The following is a 19,993-nucleotide window of genomic DNA, read 5'->3' as shown; positions in this document are numbered from 1 at the left end:
AGCGAATATTTTAACAAACAGTATTTGACACTATCGTATTACTTGTACCAGGGATAATCTACAATCTGTTGAAGTCTCAATGCTAGTGCGGGTCTCAATGCCAGCGTGGTGTATATCCACCAACATATCCTTAATGACCTTACTTCGCTATATGAAACCCAACAACCGTTGTCCAAGTCCGGGCTTAATGATTAATAATAATTATAAAATGTGTGTTTAGGGGTGAGAGAATTGGGCGATGGGTGATAAATGTGAGTATTTAGCATGAAACAGAAATATCACATGACCACAACAATTTTATAGGGCGCGCGCGTGTGTGTGTGTGTGTGTGAGAGAGAGAGAGAGAGAGAGAGAGAGAGAGAGAGAGAGAGAAGGAGGGAGGAGAAATTAGAAATTGAGCAAGATCAGTAACCACGCAGGGCGACCTAGATAAGAGTACGAAATAACCACTAGTTGCAATCTCATGAAGTATCGGACTCTTTTTATGTTGGCTTGGACTGGATGAATTATCATTTTAATGTAAGTCGTAACCTCATACGGTTACTGAAGAGTCAGACATCCACACACACTCTTTGGTTACTCTCTTTGCTGACAGACAATTCAAGGGAGCACCTTTAGAATACGGCACCACAATTTCAACTTAGGACGTTAGGGTTTGGTCAACCTAGCCTAACTTACCCTAATCTAACCCTAACCCCAACCCTAACCTAACCCTAGTCACTTACAATTATGTTTCTGGTATTCAAAAGGTAGGCCATTCTAAGCGGACCTGTCATTCTCGAATGAAAAAACACAGTCATTACAAGATCAGTTCATCACTGTCCATCTCTTCCCCTAGAACATATTTTTCGAAATGTTTTTTGAACCGTTTGCTGCGGTATGAGATTTCGTCACAGCATCCTTCGCAGCAAACGACAAGTCGAACTGGCGCAAACGACAAACACAGGTGAGCACACAACCCTGGACAACACTGGCTGACACACAGGCAGACGACTGTAATCAGCGAAGCAGAACCACATAAGATGCTTGCGATATATACTGGCGTCACCAACGGCTGTGTCTCGGCAATAACTCCGTCGTCCTTTTCTTCAACCGGCTCATCCAGAAAAACTGACTTTTTGGGAATCATTTTCTTGTATGGATCGTTCAGAAAGTTCTTCTTTATGGCGCCAGCTGTTTCATGGTAAACAGACCTGGAAAGTTTATTAGCGATGTCGGGACGTCGAATCTCACGCAGGCGTAGACTAAGCTTTTGGAAAGTCTGATTGTTCGCACTCTTGTTCCATGCTAGAAGTCGAGTCAGACATGGGAGACTGGCGTCTTTGGTGTCGTCTTTGAGAGACTCGGCATCAATCTGGAACGACTTTATGTACAGGGCGGGGATCAGCTTGTGGCACTCACGACTGGTCAAATGGTCCGCTACAAACTGGATCTGGTGAGCATTGAGATCTGTTGTTGCCACACTGAATGGGATGACACTCAGAATAATGATGAATGCCATGAAGACATCTGCGCACATCCTGTTCGAAAAGACGCGATTTGTCACCGGATATAGCGTCATGGTAGAAATCGTTGCATCATAAAAGCTGGGGTGACGTCATGTTCTAATGGCCTCACTGCCTATACTGACGTCACAATGGACACAACGTCACAATGACCCAACGAATAATTTACTTTCCTACCCAGACAATCGTGACCCACTCGTGTTATTCCGGGACCAGTCTAAGTAAACTTCGTCTCAGTGTATTTCGCTACACTCCACCGCTGAGTCTAACAAAATCCAATAGAAGGTCGCGTCAAGTAACCTTTGAGCAACCAATGACCGTCCAATCAAACGCGAGATGGTTAAATAGATTTAACCAATCAGACAAAAGCTACTATTTAGGGAACGGAGGGACTTTCTAAATATTCAGCTCACCAACACAGATCTCTCCACAAACAAAAATCAGCATATAACAGTTATTTGACCTACAGTATATACGCTTTGGGGTTTCTGGTGACATGGTTACCATTAGCCAATATTTCCGCCAAATAACATCCTTGAATATTGTCAAAAACACTATTTTCAGCGACTATTTACTCACCGTTGTCATGGTTGTACGTAAGCCGTGTGCATCACCCGGAAGCGATCGTAAGCTAAATAGCATTCGGAATCGTTCGGGTACGAACCTTTTCGAGATGAAAAGTTTATAAGGGATGTGCGAATGTGCACTTTCGCGATTTGGTAAACTGTGTTCTGATTGGTCAGTCTCAAAGGTTACCTGACGCGACGTCCCATAAGGTTTTGTTAGACTCAGTGGTGGAATGTAACGAAAAGAACTGGGGATAAGTTTACGTAGACTGTTCCGGACAGGCAGAATAAGGACATGCTTCTTGGAGTTTACGGAAAGGGGCGAATGGTGACGAATGCTACCCAGAGTCATCTCTGCGCCGGATTTCTTTACACTTTCCAACCCAACGGTTCAAACATAGAAAGTTGTCACAGGCTTCCTTTGCGCGAGTCAACTTGTATTTATTGCCATATGCGATTCAGGGCCCAGGTTACCGACACAGTACTTCTACCACTTAAGCACCTTATGTATTATACCTAAGGGACTTCTCAATATCATGGCCGCCTGAAAAAGCATAGCTACGAAGGTCATTTCCGTCTTGTACTGACAGCGGAAAATGTGCATAACATTTGTTGAAAAATACGGTGCCTCCTGTGATCATCGTACTTGCAAGTGTTATATGCATGCAGACTAGCTGATCTCGAAAGATTCGTAACCCTTCGAACTTCTTTAGCCCATCCTTAACACATTGGCTACGATCAAATTTAGAATTCTTAGGGCTACGAACGTTTCGAGACTAAGGAACCAGGGCCTAGATTTTCGAAGCTCTCTTAGCGCTAAGATGGTCGTAAGTCAGTATTAATGTATGGCACTTACGACTATCTTAACGCTAATAGAGCTTCGAAAATCTGTACCCAGGGTCCCGATTCACAAAGCGTTCGCAACGCTACGTCATTCGTAAGCCTATGATAAACTACAGCGTTACGACAGGTCCTAAAGTTACGATCGGGGCGTAGATGGTGTTCTCAGTGTCCAGCTTAACCAAAATATCTAAATATAACATACATATATAGAACGCCATACTAATGCATTTGGATGCATTGTATTGAATGAGAAGATGTAATGAGAGCAGATCCAAATGCACTAGTGTCACGTTCTATATTTACTATATCTTGCATTCATTTATTCAATAATGAACCTGCAGGGGTTCAATACGGCACCTCTGTATTACTATTCTAAGTTTACGTGGGTTTTATAAAGCGTATTATAGTTTGTATGCGCGAACTCAGTCCGGGGAATACAACATATCATCACATAAATTGTAACCAGTTGATCAGTTGTCAATACTCTTTCTGAGGTACAAAATATAGTGTTAACATAGTTTTGGGGATGAGTTCAACGTGGAACATCGTAAATATTTTTAAAAGTGCCTTTATGGTGACTTACTTATCGGTGGTGACATGAAACATGCAGGAGAGGGCTAATTTAAGTTGGATAACTGGCAATTGTTGATCCGTTTTTCAAGTGAATAAAACAAGTTACAGTCAACATGTACACAATGTTTGCGACTTGTCACAATCAAAATACTTTTCAAAACCCTAACTTTTGTGTTATGAAAACACTCTACAAATAACAGGTGTGTACCTTTGTGTGGTAAGTCATGTCAGTGAGTGAGTTTACTTTTACGCCGCACACAGCAATATTGCATCTACATGGTGGCGGTCTGTAAATAATCGAGTCTGGACCAGACAATCCAGTGATCAGCAGCGTGACCATCGATATACGCAACTGGGAAACCATGACCACTCGATCCCGTCTTTCGTATGTCACCGAACATGATAGGAAGGTATGTGTTTTCACAGGACATTGACACAATACACAATAAAATCAGAGGTTGCTGGATAGTCTATGCTCTATACGATCGCTGATTCATTAACCCGAGCGTTAGATTGTTTCTCTGCGTGGTGTGTAATGAGTGCTCCAGGAAATCAATGTCTTGACTATTTCCTTTAGAAATCTGGGACAGATGAAGCTGGGAGATCCGTGGTAGATCGCCATTAGTAATTAATTGTCTATTGTAGATGAGGAGACAGCGGTCTGCACACGCAACGGGGTTGGGTATTTCCGGTTACACACCTTTTACTTCCGGTCTTACATCTTGAAAAGAATGACGACTCATAAATACGGCAATCGTTTGTTTCCGAAACAACGCGGATGAAAGTAGGTGATTGAAGAATGAGGTCAATTTACGCGTAACATGTTCGTGCACGTAGAACCCGAATGTGAAACAGGTCCGTTCTTAAAACAGAATAGATTCATGATTTTCTAATGAAGACTCGCAGGTAATTCTTACAGGTGATCCTGCTTAACGATTTCTTAATGTAACATTGACGTTATACTCGGTCAATAACTTAGCTCCACAGATCAATGTTCTCAGAGACCGCGAGGTGTACATGTGTCCTGATGGGGGCAAAGCATTGTGTGTGCGCTATGGGGAAAGGTTTGAGATGGGGGGTCTCTTACGACAAGCATGGGTTAATGAAGATCAGTAAGCTTATCCGGACCTTCACGGGTATCCTGACAATAGAGGGACGCAACTCTGCAAATCAAGATGTCTGAATATGTTCCATTACCTCATGTAGAGTGAGTGAGTTAGTTAGCAATATTCGGACCACATCAGGGACTGGAAACACCTGAAGTGGGCTTCAAACATTGCACTATTTTGGGATCACCACCTAGACGTTCAGCATATTGAGTCAACGTTTTATCCACGACACTACCCTCATTGAGTGTTTGAATGTTAAGGTGCGGGGTCTCGGGAGCTCGGCCGACTCGACCTGTCTTTACCCGAGGCGTACATCGACCTGAGTCTACCTCACGATGAGCTCACAACGTCTTCGTAACGATCTCAGTACGATTTCGGTCCGACGTTAGTCGACCTTTCTCGACTGAGGTTGACCAGATTGAGAAAACATACCCGACCTAAACTCGACAAGCTAGACCTGTATTCGGCCAGCTCGAACTGTTCATCGACTTAATTTCGACCGCATCTCAAGTCGATCTGTGCCCGACCGGCCGACTGGTTCTCGACGGAAATTCCTTTTTTTCAGCATATACCCTTGGTTTCCAAATTGTAGAAATTACTGGGACGATTTTCATCAGGTACCCATTCGATTTGAGGTCTGCAAAGTAGTAACTTCATCATGATGAACCGTGACCTAACCCTAAACCTGGTCAGTCCCGAGAAGCGAACACTGCTTACTATGTGATTGCTTTCAATTTGTGCACACTGCGTAGCAGAGGGCGGACCTCTGGGTGGCAGCGGGTTGGTGTGAAGAGTAAGTGCTACCAATGACAGCTGATTGGCTCTGATGAAGCAACTGGGAAGATGAGGGCTATTTATAACTGCGGCAGCGAACTCTGTTAGGTCGAGTTGAGGTCGAGATAGGTCGACTTCAGGTCGAGTTGAAGCCGAGTACAGACCGACAGTGACACGAGCGCAGATCGACATGTCAGGCCAGCTCGACCTTCAACTCGATCTAATGTCGATCTAAACTCGACCTTTTATCGACCGACCTCGCCTATTCTGGACCTGGTCCAGGCGAGGTCGGGGAAGATTTTTGACATGTCAAACATTTTGCAAAGTCTTGGTAGACCTGACTCGACCCATCCTCGATATCTCCAGGGTATACGTTCCGATAAGTCTCCACTATACCCTGGACGCATCTACGGCTCTGTCAGATAAATTTATTACCTCCCCTGACTGTCTTTTGATCCAATCAGGTGTCTACGCTGGGAAGTTGAGCGAACCAATCACAACTCACTTTCGTTTTTTGAATTATCTAACCGATTATACTTGGCAACACAAACCATGCAGAGGTTCTCTGGAAGAGTTAGAAGGCGTTCCTGCATATGTTGTTTTAAAGTTTCGGACCTGTCAATTTGTTTGTATGATTTCCCTAAAATCTGGGACGCACTGTGGGCAAACCTTCGCAGTTGCGACCGCTACCTTTGTTGACACTGGCAAGCTCGGTTATAACGGTGGCCTAGCTGATTGGCTACTGTGAGAAGGCGGAGCCAGCAAAGGGAGGTAATGAATGTATCGGGCAGAGCCGTAGATGCGTCCAGGGTATAGTGGAGACTTATTGGAACGTATACCCTGGAGATATCGAGGATGGACTCGACCTAGCTCGATCTGAAAATCGACAAGCTCGACCATTTCAGGTCGAGAAGGTCGAGTAGCGTAAGATCGGCACTGTGAGCGCACCATTAGGTGAAATGAGGTTTGACTCCTGGATGCAACAAGATTATACGGTGTAGGGCAGGAAGTGGCACAACTTCTATTCATGTTTTTAAGAATAACAAACCTAAGGTCAAGTTTTCCGTGTCTGTTTCCTCAATCGAATATTTACACCCTCGCATTGGACTGAATATTCCACATATCTGCAAATGTATTTCGACAGTTGAGTTTTGCATAATATTCACATTTCATCACGGATTAACTGCGCATCAGAAGAATGGTCAGTGTACTTGCATAACGACCATGAAAAAGTGTGTGCGTGTGCGTTTGCGTGCTAGCCCGGACTACTACCTGTACAGTTTTATGTTGAGTCTCCAACATCACCGACCAGCGCTGTGCTGTGGATCGAAATACAAACCTGCCGCTGTCAAAGCAAGCACTCGATATACTACACCACCGAGCCGGTGCATGTATGTTGTAGGTCAGTCAGCAACAGTACGACTGATGTCGAAAAGTCGATAGTTACCAGGAGATCATTTATGACAGCAATGCAAGACCAGGCCCAGAAGGACAGTTTCCTCACGCTGTCAACATTGACTCAACATGGCTGATAATTGTCAGCCATTGCAGTCGTTCACATTGTAACGTTTATCTTCAGTCTTATAGTAGTGAATGAACACATCGGCAATGCCTCACCCATATCGTGACGACCTAGTGTGTTTTTGACTAGTCAAAGTATACACTTTATAGATAAAACAGAAGAGACGAAAAGCGATCCTCCAACTACCTTTAACGTCACAGACCAGATTTTCTATTTATGTTTTATGGCATGCATCAGAAACTCTATAAATAATGCACTGCAAGGGAATCGATGTCCGTGTGTAAAACAGTGAATTATCCCTTCAGAACATTGTAGACTTCATCAGCAGGAATTGATTTCAAGGGACTGAAGTAGATTGTGGTGTTTTTCCTCCGCAACTGCCATGCCAACAAAGGGCTGTAACGTATTGTTTTCCATTCAAACAACTATTCATCGGCTGTTATTGTGAAAACCTGTGCGTGGTCCTGCTCGGTGAGAATGGCTGGTAACTGAGTTGGCTTTAGTGTTCTCAGATCGCCTATTCCTACGAACAACTAACTATCTGTCAGAAGAAAAGAATCACTGCCTGTCAGGAGACATAAAGGAAGGAACCACTGCCTCTCAGCAGGATGAAGGGAACCACTCTGTCGGCAGGATGAAGGAAGGAATCACTGCCTGTCAGCAGAGATATAGGAAGGAACCGCTGCCTGTCAGCAGGATGAAGAAAGGAACCACTGCCCCTAGAGGATGAAGGAAGGAATCACTGCCTGTCTGCAGGATGAGAGATTGAACCACTGCTTGTCAGCAGGATGAAAGAAGGAATCACTGCCCTTCAGCAGGATTAAAGAAGGAACCACTGCCTCTCAGCTGGATGAAAGAAGGAACCACTGCCTGTCACCAGGATGAAAGAAGGAACCGCTGCCTGTCAGCAGGATGAAAGAAGGAACCGCTGCCTGTCAGCAGGATGGAAGAAGGAACCACTGCTTGTCAGCAGGATTAAAGAAGGAACCACTGCTTGTCAGCTGGATGAAAGAAGGAACCACTGCCTGTCAGCAGAATGAAAGAAGGAACCACTGCCTGTCAGCAGGATGAAAGAAGGAACCACTGCCTGTCAGCAGGATGAAAGAAGGAACCACTACCAGTCAGCAGGATGAAAGAAGGAAACGTTCTCTGCCAGCAGGATGGAGGGGACCATTGTTTTTCAGCAGAATGAAGGAAGGTACCACTGCTTGTCATTTGGATGGAGGGAGGAAGAATCACTGTCCGTCAGTAGGATTAAGGAGGGACCATGTGTACAGTAGTGACAGTAGCTTTAGATCATGTGCACATTAGTGACAGTAGCTCTAGACCATGTGTACAGTAGTGACAGTAGTTCCATACCAAATGTAAAGTCGTGACAATAGCTCCAGACCAAGTGTACAGTAGTGACAGTAGCTCTAGACCATGTGTACAGTAGTGACAGTAGCTCTAGACCATGTGTACAGTAGTGACAGTAGCTCTAGACCATGTGTACAGTAGTGACAGTAGTTCCAGACCACGTGCACAGTAGGGACAGTAGCTCTAGACCATGTGTACAGTAGTGACAGTAGTTCCAGACCATGTGTACAGTAGTGACAGTAGCTCTAGACCATGTGTACAGTAGTGACATTAGCTTTAGACCATGTGTACAGTAGTGACATTAGCTTCAGGCCATGTGTACAGTAGTGACATTAGCTTTAGACCATGTGTACAGTAGTGACAGTAGCTTTAGACCATGTGTACAGTAGTGACAGTAGCTCTAGACCATGTGTACAGTAGTGACAGTAGCTCTAGACCATGTTTACAATGGTGAGAGTAGCTCTGGACCATGTGCACAGTAGTGACAGTAGCTTTAGATCATGTGCACAGTAGTGACAGTAGCTCTAGACCATGTGTACAGTAGTGACAGTAGTTCCATACCAAATGTAAAGTCGTGACAATAGCTCCAGACCAAGTGTACAGTAGTGACAGTAGCTCTAGACCATGTGTACAGTAGTGACAGTAGCTCTAGACCATGTGTACAGTAGTGACAGTAGCTCTAGACCATGTGTACAGTAGTGACAGTAGTTCCAGACCACGTGCACAGTAGGGACAGTAGCTCTAGACCATGTGTACAGTAGTGACAGTAGTTCCAGACCATGTGTACAGTAGTGACAGTAGCTCTAGACCATGTGTACAGTAGTGACAGTAGTTCCAGACCATGTCTACAGTAGTGACAGTAGCTCTAGACCATGTGTACAGTAGTGACAGTAGCTTTAGACGATATGTACAGTAGTGACAGTAGCTCTAGACCACGTGTACAGTAGTGACAGTAGCTTTAGACGATGTGTACAGTAGTGACAGTAGCTTTAGACCATGTGTACAGTAGTGACAGTAGCTCTAGACCAAGTGTACAGTAGTGACAGTAGCTCTAGACCATGTGTAAAGTCGTGACAATAGCTCCAGACCAAGTGTACAGTAGTGACAGTAGCTCTAGACCATGTGTACAGTAGTGACAGTAGCTCTAGACCAAGTGTACAGTAGTGACAGTAGCTTTAGACCAAGTGTACAGTAGTGACAGTAGCTCTAGACTATGTGTACAGTAGTGACAGTAGCTCTAGACCATGTGTACAGTAGTGACAGTAGCTCCAGACCATGTGTACAGTAGTGACAGTAGTGACAGTAGCTCCAGACCATGTGTACAGTAGTGACAGTAGCTCCAGACCATGTGTACAGTAGTGACAGTAGCTTTAGACGATGTGTTCAGTAGTGACAGTAGCTTTAGACCATGTGTACAGTAGGGACAGTAGCTCTAGACCATGTGGACAGTCGTGACAGTAGCTCTAGGCCATGTGTACTGTAGTGACAGTAGCTCCAGACCATGTGTACAGTAGTGACAGCTCTAGGCCATGTGTACAGTATAGTACAGACAGCAGCAGTCCTTACCTGACAAAGTCACAAGCATCTGCAGGTACATTGATGTGCTTAATCTTAAAGTTACCAATTAACATCTGTTGACTTAAAGGTCACATGCAACCAAAAATCAAACATAATTAAAACACAGTCAAGGTAAACTCCAAGAAGCATGTCCGTATTCTGCCTGTCCCGGAACAGTTTAAGTAAACTTATCCCCAGTACTTTTCGTTACACTCCACCACTGAGTCTAACAAAACCTTATGGGACGTCGCGACAGGTAACCTTTCCGATTGACCAATCAGAACACAGCTTACCAAATCGCGAAAGTGCACATTCGTACATCCCTTATGAACTTTTTATCTCGAAAAGGTTCGTACCCGAACGATTCCGAATGCTATTTAGCTTACGCTCGCTTCTAGGTGATGCACACGGCTTACGTACAACCATGACAACGGTGAGTAAACAGTCGCTGAAAATAGTGTTTTTGGCAATATTCAAGGATGTTATCCTGCGGAAATATTAGCTAATGGTAACCATGTCAACAGAAACCCCAAAGCGTATATACTGCAGGTCAAATAATTGTGTTATATGCGGATTTGTTTGTGGAGAGATCTGTGTCAGTGACCTGAATATTTTGAAAGTCCCTCCGATCCCGAAATAGTAGCCGTTGTCTGATTGGTTAAATCTACTTAACCGTCTCGCGTTTGACTGGATGGTCATTGGTCGCGCAAAGGTTACCTGACGCGACCTTCTACTGGGTTTTGTTAGACTCAGTGGTGGAGTGTAACGAAATACACTGAGACTAAGTTTACTTAGACTGAATTAAAACACATTTATCAGTTATTCATGACATATAATATACACTGCTGCTTTAAAAAACAAATAAACAAAATTATAAGCGTACAATCGTGATTCAAAAGTGCAATATTTTCTACTTGGGCTTACTTCCCCCGAAACGAAGCCCTCACGAGACCGAACCCAGTCATAACGGGTGGATGTGCACTCAAGTGTAACGACGGCTTCCGATTGGCTGTTTCATTTGCTGATATGCTGAGGGTTCATTGTGTGTACAGAAAGATGATCTGTTTGATGGGCATTTTAGAAGTATGGCGAGTCACAAGAAAGAAAGATTCTTTATGGATAACAACTTCTTTTTGTGCAATTGATGCGTCGTTTCAGTATGGATTCATATACTGCTGTCAAACAAAAAATTATATACTCTAAAAGAAGTTGTTATCCATGAAGAATGTATATTGAGATGTTAGGTTTTGAAAATACATGTTCTCTGAATTTGCGCTCGATCAAGTCATAAATCATCTCAGTAGAGATGGTAAACTACTGTGTGGCTGGAATCTGTCATTCGTCCAAGAACAAAGCAGGGCTTGAAACTGACAAGTGTTTGCACCAGTTTCCGTCAGATCCATTCATCCGAAAAAAAATGAATGTAGTTTGTTTGCAACCCAGACATGAAAACATGCGATGTGTATCACACGTGCCTAATTACATAATGTGGCAGTCACGGGACTCGGGTGCACCAGTCAGAAATCAATTTATTTTCTTCATGTCGTATAGTCTGATAGGTGTTAACTTCAAATTGTGGTGAACGTGGTCAATGACTGAAGCTGTGTACTGCATGTTGTCTTTAGCAGACAGGCAAGCAGACATATAGGTGTGAATAAACCAGACACTGAGCTTTCTCTGAGACAGAGACTGCTTACCACAATCAACAAGTTTTTTTACGTAACAAGTAGATTATTTACTTGTTTGTGTACACAACCAAGATTAGACTACTGCTCACGACCTCAGACTCTGGGTATGCATACTGTTTCAAGCTCTGCGAACCTATTCACTGCGAATGCGTTACGGACGCAGGGCAGCACAGCTGTTGAAATCAGTTTCCCCCCAAGCGCTGGGGGAAATTTAGTGAAACATTTGAACTCCGATTTCGCGGGCTTTTTTTCATGGCGCTTTTTTTCAACTTTATAGGTTGAATTGGCATTTTTTATGATTTGTTTCGGTAAGTGCATACCGAAAGGTACCAGAATATGCAAAGTTGTGTTTTACGTTGCATGTGACCTTTAAGTATCATGTAGCTGTTAAAAGCAAGAAGTGTTACACGATTATAGTAAAATTCCATCAACATCATGCCAAATACTTGAACTGCTTACTATCACTGCCTTTAGTGGTGTTCACCCAGACAGTTGAAACCTGAAACTTTACAAATTCAAAGTTTCGGGTTTTACATAAGGAGGTATATAGGCATTAACACTATACGACGCTCTGGGCATTATGGAAAACAAAATATGTTATACAGTATATTCTTTATGGTGGACACTTTGTATTGTGGTTACATCATGGTCATATCTAGCTCTCGGTAGCAGCGCTTCCTTGCTGGGGCACCTCTGTGGCAAGTCACAAAGGCCTTCACAAAGGACTGCTCCCTCTTCAACACACGAACATGCTCATAAATGCTGGGATGACATTTCCCACCGACTTTGTTCAAATGATGATGAAAACCTTCTAGATTCTTGTTCTTGCAATGGCCATCATTAAGGAATTGGTTCCACAGTTTCATGCACCCATGTCTCTGTGATGTGGTTCATATATCTGGTGATAGCAGTGCCCCGAGGAGCTAAAAGGAGTAGAGCGGATTAGTGTCGTCTTTCTGTTATTTGCAGGTTTATGTTGTCCAAGTCCATCGACACTCTGGGTGTAATTAGAGCAGTCTTGAGTATTGCCACTGCTTTTTGACAGTCCGGGTGCGTATTCGACAAAAATATCTGACAGTCCGGGTATGAACCCCTTTAGTGTATTGAGTGGTTTACCGATGAACACTGACACTTACATACTAGGAAAAATTCCTATCCATGTTGTAACATAACAAAGAAAAACCAAAAACTGTCTGGAGTAGTTGTCAGTTTATGGAATAAGTTATGGTATATACAATGAAAAAGTGGACACAGTGATGTCCATAGCAAGGTTACAAATACTGGTGACAAGTGAATGTGAATCTACAACATAGGTTATATTGTTTCTTGAAAGAATGCGATGAATTCTTCAGAAAACATGCCCGGGCTGCAAAAACACTAATGGCAGGCTAAACTTCATTATCCTGCCACACACTCACACATGAGAGACTCCATTAGTGATGCTGGATCAGATTACCTCTCTGGTGATACACATCTGCACAGCTGACCATCATTATGAAATTGAATTCAAGGTTCAAATGTCATGTGATCATGCACACCATAGGGACACAACTCTTGCAGTGAGAAATGAAACCTTATGAGACTAATCCATTCTAGTCACTAGCTCAGTGTTCAAGTAATAACATATGGTTTCTCTGTTGAAATGAATAAACCTGATTTCCCCAGAAAGTTGCCAGATATCTCAGCTCATGTTTTCTTGGGCTTTTCTACACAGTCTTTTTACTCAGTCGTGCAGACAGTAAGGGGATATGTGTGTTTCCATGATTTCATTATCCATCCAAAGACTGGATCAACACCAATTGTGTACCTGACAACAGACATATACATATTTTGTCCTGGGTGAAAATGACCCGTAATGAGGGGATTCTTCTACATCTTTACTGCATCTTCTGCTGCTCTTCATTCCACATTCTAACCAGTCACCTCTTCACGTCTTCATCACTGTCTTCTTTTCCTACTCCAACCTCGGGTTGTCCATTCTCAGCTGCATCCTTCTCTTCGTCACTCTCCTCCTCGGATTCATCAGACTCAGCTGAAACAGAACAGTGTGTGAGTGAGTATTTGTCTGTCATGACAAGAGTGAAATGCGTGATGGAGCAGCATGAGTGAGTGAGTTTATTTTTAAGCCACACTCAGGAATATTCCAGCTATATGTCGGCTGTCTGTCAATAACCAAGTCTGGAGTAGGCAATCCAGTGATCAACAACATGAGCATCAATCAAAACAACTGGAAATGAATGACGTGTGAACCAAATCAGCAAGCCTGGACTCCCTGATGTCGCTAGTCGCTTTTCACAACAAGGATAGTCGCCTTTTTTGGCAATCATGGGTTACTCAAGGCCATTTCTACCCCAGATCTTCATAGGTTGAGTGAGTGAGTGAGTGAGTGAGTGAGTGAGTGAGTGAAACAACCAGCAAAACAGCATAAAACCTTGAGGAAAGCTTTGAATTCAAAGAGAGGTAAATGACATGCTTCAAACACAGTTCAAAGAGATCAGATCAAATCAAGCAGATGGCAACATGGAAAAACCTGGCTCAGAAAAGCTATGAGACAAAATGTAACATGGGACCAAAAATATGATATTTTTTTCAAATTTTATGAGATTTAATTGTTTGATAGTTAACAAGAAAAGGAATGGTGGAATATATGACATTGCATTTTGAAGTTTTAATTTTCTGCGAAACATCACGCTCTTGTCATCATCATACTTCAACCACTCACCAAATTTAATTTTCCAAGTATTTTGAAATTTGGCGTGTAATTGAACCTGTAAATCAACTAGTATCACCACTGGTGTCTGTTTTCTGGTTTTCATCAAGTTCAATGATTTAAGTTGTTTGGTTGTTTTCATTTGTAGTTTTTAAAAAATGTAGTATCGAATGAGATGGTTTCATTAGTAGATGCTCTCTGGGGAGGCAGGCCAGGAAAATACGCTGTGTAAGCACAATGGAAGACTACAGGAAGACTACAGCATATCTAATAGCTAAATATTCTTCTGAACACGAGATAAGTTAACACAAACATAAAAAACAAGGCAAAACATGCAAACCACACCACTCCAATCTAGCAGATCAAACTCAGACGCAGACCAAGTAAATATTGTAAATATAGTTACTGTAAATGACCCCCTATCAATATAAGTGGAACCAGTTTTAGTATTATTCAATTCTACCTGCTCAGACAAGACTGTAAATGGTTTCTCAGTGTCTGAGTGTCATGACTCGGATAATGCTATTTTATCAGAACATATTCGGGAACACTTGGTACTATTGTCAGGTAAAACAAGAATCAGTTTGGGTTGACCCCCTATCAATATAAGTGGAACCAGTTTTAGTATTATTCAATTCTACCTGCTCAGACAAGACTGTAAATGGTTTCTCAGTGTCTGAGTGTCATGACTCGGATAATGCTATTTTATCAGAACATATTCGGGAACACTTGGTACTATTGTCAGGTAAAACAAGAATCAGTTTGGGTTGTTAAGGAAGTAACAATCAATTGTTGGTGAACATTTCACAGATTTCTTACTCGTTAAGCACATAACAAAAGATGCAATACTTAAGGGGTAGAACAATTTCAGAGCATAGATTGTCGATGCTGCCTGTAGACTAAGCGACTTTGCACTGAAGTGTCAGCCTGTTTTCAGATACAATTTATTGCACAGACAAAGAATTTATATAAATGTAAATGATCTTTGAAGCAATTAAGCATGAGTCAGGATAAGGAAAAATAAAGAGATTTAATTACTTTATTATTTCTAATCATACAGGTGAGTAGGACGCAATTTTAAATCACAGCAGATAAATATGAGTGTGATTTCACAGCAATTGAGGCAAGAAAATTATGACATCCATGCATAAAAAGCATGACTGAGGAAACTGACGGTAGTAACATATCATCAGAGAACATTACCTTTCTTCTCTTCCTGTTTTGCTTTCTTGGTCTTTTGTTTTGCCTTCTTTTTCAGCCTGCAACATACAACAAATACATCTCAGTTAGAGTAAAGACATATAGGATACCATATTCACTTTAATAAGCATTAAGGGCTTACAGAACTGACAAGGAGGGCTTATTGAAACATCTCGGGGATACAGCAATTAATTTTTAGATCTGAGCCAGTATAATGTGTCAGGGTGGGATATACATGTTATACTACAGGGCCCTGTTTCATAAAGCTCTCGCAAGCCTAGATCTTGTAACTATCCTCATTGCATTCCTACCTCCTATACTGTAACACTGACTTACAATAGTCGTAGTGCTACCAGAGCTTTGTGAGCTGGCACTACAGACAATAAATGGTCAGATCTGAACCAGTATAATGTGCCTGAGTGGGCTGTACATATTATACTATGGCATGGTATATCAGTGAGCTAGCTTTACAGGCAATGCAGGCAATAGTGAAAACAGCTGTACACACACCTGTACATGTACACAAACATGAGTGAGTGAATGAGTTTAGTTTTACGCCACACTCAGCTATATTCCAGCTATATGGTGGCGGTCTGTAAAATAATCAAGTCTGGACCAGACAGTCCAGTGATCAACAACATGAGCATCGATATGCACAATTGGGAAGCGATGACATGTGTCAACCAAGTCAGAAAGCCTGACCATCTGATCCTGTTAGTCGCCTCTTATGACAAACATAGTCGCATTTGCCCTCTGCTGGTCCCATACCACCCTCAATAACTACTCATTAACAATCTGCAAACATCTATCTAGATGTACCTCTTTGCTCTCTTTTTGGCTGTCCTGTCATCAGCAGCCCTCTTGTTATCCTCCACCCTCTTCTGATAATCCAAGTCCTTCTTGTCCTGAAAACACAATAGAATAGAAACCAAACTTCCTCTTGGGTGAGGCATTTTCTTGGGACAAGGGAGATAACTGACCATAAAAGAACTGGACAGAACATTCCCAATATTTATATTCCATATATATGAACTTAATACTTATATATACTTAGATATTGATCCAGTTTTTTCACTTGTACACTGACAAGAAATCAGTTGTTTTGCATATAAAGAACCCTTTTATCCTAATGAAACGAATAAAAAGAATTTAAAAAATAAAATGACTGTAGGTTCATGCATGAGTATCAGGTCATTCATAACGATACTGCTTATTAAATATTTATTAGTTAGGATTATCATAGCAAGTATGCATTCTTCAAAAATGTTAAAGATTATATTTTGGATTAGTGCTTCCAGGTGGAATTTATTGCTTTCAATTTCTCTATGCAAAAATGGGACCTCTAAACTGCCCAGTACACAATGAGATGCAAGAGTTACATACCTTCTTAGCCTTCTCTGTGATGAACTTCTGTCTAGCGTACTCCCTTCTCCTCACACCACGGTAGACATGGAAGTCCCCACTGCCAGCTCCAGCACTAGACCCTGCACACCACAAATGTTAGACTTGAGTACTGGCGAAAACACTGAATTACAAAACAATGGGACAATTAATACTGTAGACGTGTTTGTTTAGTAGATGTTTAAAGCCACATTCAGAAATATTCCAGTTATATGATGGTAGCCTTGACATCACTGAATCTGGATCACAATGATATTACGAGCACTGGACTATGCTGGCTGTGGGTAAGGATATGCGAACAACAAAATCACCAAGTTGGACAACCAAATCTATTTTGTCTCCATACAACCAAACAGGTAGCTGTGGACCCATCCTACGATCGAATCAACAGACAAGAATCAGTAGCTGACAAGATGATCATGTTGTGGAGGAACTAACAGTCACAGTCAAGATGACAATAACTGAGTAGCAATAGTCATACTAAAGATCTGTGAAACGTCACAGACTTCACACCATGAACAAACAACACCCCTAGACATGAACATTTCACCTGACATGCACCATCAATCCATGTGCATGGCTACAATATCAGGCTAAAAAATCTCCACTGGAAATAATTTTTCCCACATTAAACTTTTGTAGTAACAGGCATGCTGAAACACAGTCTCAGTAAACTTAGTCTCAGTACTTTTCGTTACACTCCACCACTGAGTCTAACAAAACCTAGTAGGAGGTCGCGTCAGGTAACCTTTGAGCAACCAATGACCGTCCAATGCAATGAGAGACAGTTAAATAGATCTAACCAATCACACAACAGCTACTATTTTGGGATTGGAGGGACTTTCAAAATATTCAGGTCACTGACACAGATCTCTCCACAAACGAAAATCCGCATATAACACAATTATATGATCTGCAGTATATACGCTTTGAGGTTTCTGTTGACATGGTTACCATTAGCTAATATTTCTTCAAGATGACATCCTTGAATATTGTCAAAAACACCATTTTCAGTGACTGTTTACTCACCATTGTCATAGTTGTAAGTAAGCCGTGTGCATCACCTGGAAGCGAGCGTAAGCTAAATAGCATTCGGAATCGTTCGGGTATGAACCTTTTCAAGATAAAAATTTCAAAAGGTATGTGCCAATGTCCACTTCCTTGATTTGGTAAGCTGTGTTCTGATTGGTCAATCTCAAAAGGTTACCTTACGCGACCTCCTTCTAGGTTTTGTTAGACTCAGTGGTGGAGTGTAACGAAATACACTGAGACTAAGTTTACTTAGACTGGCTGAAACATTCCTTCACTATCAATGTGTAACTATGTTAACACATACCATGTTAATGTTTGAAAAAAGGTTCTACCACAATGAAGAACTTTTTACATCCTCTTTACTATCCTCTTGGGCAATCTTCTTGAATTAGTGTTCCTTGTATTCTTACCCCAAACATTTCTGATGAATTCTTGTGGCCCTCGAGGATTCCAGTCTTTTGATTTATCAGGGATGATGACTTCTTTTGTCTGAAATGAACAGACTGAATGAGTGACTATGTTCTGTTGCATGGAGAACATTTATCTGACTAATTGTCAAAGGGAATGGTGTTGGTCGGAAAGTTTTCTGCACATAACCTGCATTTTTGTTTTTGATCATTCTATGCCTAGGAATAGATGGGTTTTTTTCTATTTAAAGAACCCTTAATCCTAACCCTTAAAAACTCAAAATATATAAATAAATAGAAACCATTTCAAGTGGGGGCTAGTGCCTCTATAATTAAGGTAATGATTAAAGGGATGAACATAACAATAACATTTTAAATTAACAAAATATGTTATCAGTTACTTTATATATGTACGTAATACACTAATACCAAAAAGAAAGTATTTGATGGTAGAAACCAATTTTCCAAGGAGTCGAAGGGCTGGCAGTTGGTAGAAAATTAGCACATGGTTTACTGCTCATTTGCACATGTTTATGCCACAGGCAAGAGGTATTTCAACATTTCATGACTAATGCTTGCTGGGTAAATATTACTTGCTTTCCTCTGTAATCACTGAGTAATTCTTAATTTGCGTAATAAAACGGTTTACTAAACAGCACTATCTGTGCGCGAAATCCGAATCGCATAAGAGTACGGTAAGAATGATGTATAATGCGTCACTATACACGTGTTTTCAATGGAGATACTTCGTCTACACATATTCATTGTCTACCCACTGGATTTTTCATGAGTTTATCTAGTCTCATTCTTTGAAGTTCTGACGGCGTCTTTGCAATGACAACGGACTTATCCTCACTCTTGGACTCCATCTTGCAACGATACGGTAAGGGGAGACAATTCTTCCACGATGGAGACCACTAAAGAGATAATGGGTTACCAGGGAAATTTACATTGCTGTTTGCATTGCAGAATGACGCTAGCATTTGTTCCATGCAACCCTATGCTTTTGCTAATTCCACTTCACCCAAGTAAGAAATATTTTCCTCTTGAAAGTCTTCAATCAAATTCTAATTCTCACATGGTACGTCTAGATTTGCCGTGACGGTATATCTGCAATGAAAAGAGGTCTTCGCACCCTTTTCCTACGATAGAAATAGGAAACTTTTTTTAAGCTGTCCAATTTCAAAATGTATAAACATTGCGGCAATACCAAATGAAAGTTCATTTCTACCGTCCAGATTCTAGTATTTGTGCGTGGATCCTTGCCCCTTGTGTCAGCCTGTGTTCAAACAATAGTGTTTGTAGCACCCAGCTCTGTCGGGTTGTCGTGACATAGCTGCTACATTTAAGTTATGAGGGACACCACCACCAACAACAACAACAACAAAAACAACAAGCCCGCAAGTCCTGGTCGGATATAACCAGAGACCGTATACCTTATCGGTATACATTCTCTGCATATTACCGATGATCGTGAAATCCCAAAAATTGGTGGATGAATAGCATCATCCTCTTCTTCTTGAGGGACCATGTCATTTATTGAGATACTATTGTTGTACCTCTTTTTTCGAGTGATATGGGTACGTTTTGTGTGTAAGCATCTCCTCTAATGTGATTGCGTTGGTGTGTGAATATGGTTTGATGCCGCGTTTAGCAATTTTCCAGCAACATCACGGCGGGGGACATCGTGTTGGGAACGAATCAGGGTCTTCGGCGTGACGAGTGGACGCTTTAACCACTTTGCTAACCA

General features: G+C 41.8%; 1 protein-coding gene across 1 annotated transcript; it reads right to left on the bottom strand.

Annotated features, from left to right (window-relative positions):
- Positions 1–12,687: 12,687 nt before the first annotated feature.
- LOC137280119 (PRKR-interacting protein 1 homolog) lies at positions 12,688–19,137 on the bottom strand. The gene is made up of 6 exons (XM_067811862.1): positions 19,020–19,137; positions 18,247–18,325; positions 16,787–16,887; positions 16,223–16,308; positions 15,407–15,462; positions 12,688–13,525 (listed from the first exon to the last, which is right to left on the bottom strand). The coding sequence occupies exons 1-6, from the start codon at positions 19,110–19,112 to the stop codon at positions 13,413–13,415; spliced, it is 528 nt and encodes a 175-aa protein (XP_067667963.1). The 5' UTR covers positions 19,113–19,137; the 3' UTR covers positions 12,688–13,412.
- Positions 19,138–19,993: the final 856 nt, after the last annotated feature.

This window comes from Haliotis asinina, chromosome 1 (genome assembly GCF_037392515.1).
Source record: "Haliotis asinina isolate JCU_RB_2024 chromosome 1, JCU_Hal_asi_v2, whole genome shotgun sequence".
Classification (NCBI taxonomy): domain Eukaryota; kingdom Metazoa; phylum Mollusca; class Gastropoda; order Lepetellida; family Haliotidae; genus Haliotis; species Haliotis asinina.
This window is presented reverse-complemented; position numbering and strand designations above follow the sequence as displayed.